The 5379-nt window shown below is 36.5% G+C and overlaps 1 protein-coding gene across 3 annotated transcripts in view; it reads left to right on the forward strand.

The window, feature by feature from the left end:
- LOC107669712 (carboxypeptidase M-like) overlaps window positions 1-5379 on the forward strand; it is a 46602-nt gene that overhangs the window by 9974 nt on the left and 31249 nt on the right. For all 3 annotated transcript variants that reach the window (XM_016462081.1, XM_016462080.1, XM_016462082.1), the window contains exon 3: window positions 2007-2104. In XM_016462081.1, coding sequence (XP_016317567.1) covers window positions 2007-2104 — 98 coding nt within the window. The remainder of the gene's footprint in view (window positions 1-2006; window positions 2105-5379) is intronic.

A 5379-nucleotide genomic window follows, 5' to 3' on the forward strand; every position in this document is an offset into this window, starting at 1 on the left:
AATAATTAAACCAAAGTTTGACCAATTAGAGTAACGTGAGGCTAAAACATGTAAATATGATATCTTGATCACTGTCAGATGAGCCGTCAGATGCTGAGCTGACCCAGGACGCATAACTTACCATCAGACTCTCCATCACTCATGGTATTTAGTGTTTCTAATATCAACCTTCCATAAATCGCCTTTTTTTTTTAAGTCATTTTGACTTTATTTATGAAACTGATAACCGCTAAATCAGTGAGTGAAAGGCGTTGCCTGGAAATGTACAATGTTAAAACATAAGCGGCAAGAAAATGACAGCGCGAAAATACATGCATTATATGGCAGGTAAATTTGACCCGCTGGCGCTTATAGGTATAAATGCCCCGTTCTTTGAGCTGGTTTTATCTAAATAATTTTTAACAACATTGGATTGTAAATTACATAATTTTAGTAAAAGTCAATGACTGGGAGACTTGAATGTTTTATTTTAAATATTTTATGTACATTTGAAAAACAGCCACAGGTAAAATTTACCCCGTGGCGGTTCTAGTGTTAAAGGAGTCAAATTTTAATCCTACAAAAAAACATCCAAGATCACTCCTACTCTTTTGCTGCTTTGGGAATAAAAGTCCAGGTGCGTTAATAGTAGCTCTGATTATTGCAGCATATTGGAGCGTATTTGACCAGAAGACCATCGTCTTTGCTGATGACAGATACTTGGCTGTAAATCTGCATTTTTCTGTTTGGAGGTTGTGTGTGGACAGGACTCGCTGTCAAAATGTCAAATCAGTGCAGACAATGCCAAAATAAGCTGTTAAAGGTCTCTCGAGATGGTATGTCTGAACAAATCCATAATATTGGCGTGCATGTTTGAGCACGTACGGGATGCTGACATACCATAAGAAGTCTGCTTTCAAATAATTTGACCCATTCACAGAGTTTGACACCGTTAGTCTTAGAAGTAAATTGTGAGCTGTGACATCTTGAACAACTGCATAAATTGTGCATTCAGCACCAAATGCATTTTTTTTCTTCTCAAATTGTTAGTATCCTATTATATTTCCAGTCTCAGACGCTGTTTTAATGACATTTTGGTGTTCAATAATAGGTATATTTTAACAAAAGTTAATCCAGTAATTTTACAGGAATTTAATGTGTATAAAAGTAGCCAATCTGTTGGAGATGGAGAACCTGACACTTTTTCTAACAGCGTGTCAACGAGACTAAAGAAACTATTGTGAACTTGGAGAGACGCCCCTGTAGTAAGAGTGAAAGGCTTCAAGTATTTCGAGGTCCACACCTTAGAGAACTTTACATGGACCACACACACCACAGCTTACTTGGGAGGGAGGGAAGGTACAATAGTACCCCTATCTTTGGTGCCTGGGGATGTTCAGGATGGCCTCTGATGATCTTTGTAAAGGTACACTATGGAAAGCATTCTTCTAGGTAGACCAACTGGAAGTTTCACATAGAAAAGATTGATATAGTATTGTGGGTGCTTATCAGACCATTTAGTTATATATATATTTTATATAACATATTTTATTTATTTAATTTTATTGAATTTTTTTTTTTTATCTATAATATTAAAATTGAAAAGTTACATTAAAATTGTAATAATATTACACTGTTTAAATTTTGACCAAATGGTCATGGTTTGGAAGACTTAATTTCCCTTTTTAAGCTCATCTTTTTAATTATTATTATTTTTTTTTTAGTTGTCCTGAAGCAAGCATGCTTTAACTTGCGCAGTGAATATGAGATCCATATTCAGTAGTCCTTAGAGACCGAGACAAGCAGACAGCGTGAATTAGAGCTAAACGTGAGATTACATGGGATTGGGTTGCCAGGTTCCTGCCCAAACTGTGCAAAAACATTATTTGAGTATCTGGTTAACTCCGAAAACTGTGAGACATTAATAATGTGACCCGCACAAGATCCACAGCACTTAATTCAGTTGCAAATTCACTTATTGAAACATTTGTTTGCAGTCGATTAACATTTACATTTTGTCTTTCTAGGAAGAGAACTCTGGGTCTTAATACTGGGTCAACATCCCAGAGAACACAGAACGGGCATCCCGGAATTCAAATACGTGGGCAATATGCACGGAAACGAGGTAATGCCGCTATTTCCCTCGGTTAGTTATTGCAAAACACAGTCATGTTTTCACTAAGTCTTACGTTGCAAGCAGGACCTTTTGCGTGAACGGGTTTCATATTTCTGAACCGCTTCCAAAGAACTCAGTTTTTCATGTCTGTTTTCTTTAGATGGGGCTAAATTTGGAATTGGAAGCTTCTTTAAATAGATCCAGCTCTCCGTTTGTTTAGTTTTGTTTCTTGTTGTTTGGGCGAGAGGGGGCCAGTGCTGGTCTGAAGGGGTGTATTTGGTAAGGGGTGTGTGGGAAAAGGGTCTATACACAAAAGCATTACAGTCCGAGGAACCGGCTGGGTTCCACTGCAATGAAGAGCAGTGGACTGTGACCTTCACCGGAAAAAAATTCCAAGGTGGGGTATATGGGGGGGGGGGATCTTTTCACTAATGTGCTCCGCCCCCCATGCCCATTGTGAATTCAGTACTTCCTGTCTTTGTGAGGGGGACTAAACAAAATTTGCTGAAGAGAAACTGGTTGGAATTGCTATTGGATAAATGGGCTGGGAAAGATTTTTGGAGAGAGATTATTGGCTAAAATGTAAATATACTTTATAGTAAAAAAAAAAAAAAAAAAAAGTACTTAATTACATCCCAGTTTAATTTGCAGTAGGGATGACCATCCACCTTTTCTGAACAGGGTTTAAATTATAAATAGCACTTCCACTTTGGGAAACTTCAACTGAAAAGGACTAAATTTTTTTTTCAAATAAGGTTGTCTTATCTGACTGAATAACCCGTGAAGTTTCCATCGTGCTGTATTTTTATTCATCGGGGAAAATAATGTAATGCTTGGAATTTTAATGTGACATTGATATCACAAGAATATCTGTAGAACACAACAGAACAGAAGGATATAATGAAACATTTCAGTCTGCTGTGTTCTGTTCCTTCGAATTTCTGGCAATATTTGACTTGATTGCACAGACACTATTGGAAGAGAACTGAACTGAGCTGGATGATGACATCACTGAATCAACGATGAACCAACTTTAACTGGAAAAACGGACTGTTTTCAGCACTGTTTAACACTGTAAAGCTGCTTTGACACAATATGTATTGTATAAAGCTCCATATAAATAAAGGTGACTTTTCTTTTCCACTGTAGCAAATTTTCATTCTGTCAAATATTCACGTGTGCTTTTTAAAATGTTATTTAAGCATTATATTTTAGCTCAACCAATGGTGTAAATTTGGAGAGGAACTTCCAGATTATCTAACCAACAGCTGATTAGAGGTGGGATTAATCGGCTGCTATGAGTGTTTGACAAACAATAATCGATGTGGTTTTCTAAGGCAAGTACTTTTGGGCTGTTTGGCCAGGCAACCACTCAGAATGCCTTGGCAACATGCTTAAGACCATTTTGAACATCTTAGAAACCACATAACAGCACCCTGGCAACCACTCACAACACCATAGAAACTTGGTGGCCATTTCACATACTTCTGCAGTAGTATTTGTCATTATGTAGTTATCGTGTAAACCAAGAGCTTAAAACGTCATAAAATAAAATAACACACTTCCAAAATATCATGCTTCACCTTCAAACACTTTCATGCATATCACCGGTAGCTACATTACATTTCTCTAATGGCCTTTTAAATTTGGTCAAAGCTTCACTTGTCTGACGGCAGCTGAGGCTCCATGGTATTATCTAATTAGACAACATCCTGTCTGGATGTTTAAAGAGGACCACTGTTCAAATCACGCAAATGCAAGGAAGCCATATGAACATCCAGGATGGGAGGTGCATTTCAAATAAACACGTAAACATTACTCAAATAAGTCACATAAACATTACTCATCAGCATCCATGAGTCATCTCGCGGTGAGGTGTGTGCCAGACCTTTGATACACCACTGAAGTATTCCTAAAATGGTCCGAGTCTCTTAATGTCCCAATAAGACCGAACATGATCCTTTTGTGTAAATCTGAATAACAAAAAGTATCTTTAAACATGTAGCTAAAGCGAACGAACAGACAGTAAACACAGACAGGGCTAGTATGGATTACTGAGGGATGAAAGAGGAGAAGAGATGGGAATTCTGCATTACATCAATACATTACTCAGAATAAAATTAAATAATTACATTACTTTGGGCCTCATTTATGAAACACAAACAGAAACCTGTCTGAATCTTTTTTGCGTCTTTATTTTTTATTGCAACAATTCCTTGTTTCTGTTCCTGTAGCTCAACTACAGAGCATGGCATTAGCAACACCAAGGTTGTGGGTTTGATTATCAGTTTGATTTTACCAAGAAAAGTTTCTTTAATGCACTTTAAGTCACTTCGGATAAAAGCGTCTGCCAAGTGCATGAAAGCAAATGGTTTTAAGAACGATTTGGGCAAATTTGTTCTGCTCGTTTCACGATTTTCTACTGGGTGGTTACACACTAGTGGTGTTCTTGGTGTGTTGCTGTGCGGTTGCTAAAGTGTTCTAGGTCAGGGGTTTTCAAACGTTTTGGAGCCAGGGACCCCTTACAGGGGAGAGAATTTTCCAGGGACCCCCTCATAATTATAACAGTGTTTAAGGCTAAAGTTTAATGTGGGTAGGAGGAATGAACATAATATGAATGTTTTATTGGTGCAAATGGTCCCCATTGTATATGTACTTTTTAATACTACAGCATAATATAATTAAATTTACCATATTCTCCGGAAAGTTGCACCAGGTCAGGGGGGAAAAAACAAAACAAAACTTAAGTTGCATCAGTGTGTAAGTCACATTTTACTATTACTTTCTGATATAATTTAAATACTGAATAGGTCTAAATAAAACAAATGTTAGGGGAAAAAAAACATTATAAACACTAACATGAATTTTACTTCCCCTCACTCCAAATCATTTAAATTTTGTGGCATTCATAACAGAACAAAAAAAAATTTATATGTATGTATATATAAAAAAATTAATTATAGTGCCGATCATTACAAACAACATTTATTTTAAATGCCATAGGCGCCTATCCTGTGGGTGCTCGTGAAAAACACAAGATAGTCTTCATTCCTTTCAACCAATAAGAAATGGATTGCAGCTTTTACGACTTTATTCTCGTATTTATAGTTAATTTGAGGCAGTTTTTGGCATTATTTTAATGGCAAATGTAAAGAGTGCATTATTGTAATACGAGAGGGCGCCAGCACATCTCTCGGCTTACAGCAGGCTTATATAATATATAAATATATATATATATATATATATATATATATATATATATATATATATTAAATCATGTCTCT

The sequence above is a fragment of the Sinocyclocheilus anshuiensis genome, unplaced genomic scaffold, assembly GCF_001515605.1.
Source record: "Sinocyclocheilus anshuiensis isolate Anshui unplaced genomic scaffold, SAMN03320099.WGS_v1.1 scaffold548, whole genome shotgun sequence".
NCBI classification, from domain to species: Eukaryota; Metazoa; Chordata; class Actinopteri; order Cypriniformes; family Cyprinidae; genus Sinocyclocheilus; species Sinocyclocheilus anshuiensis.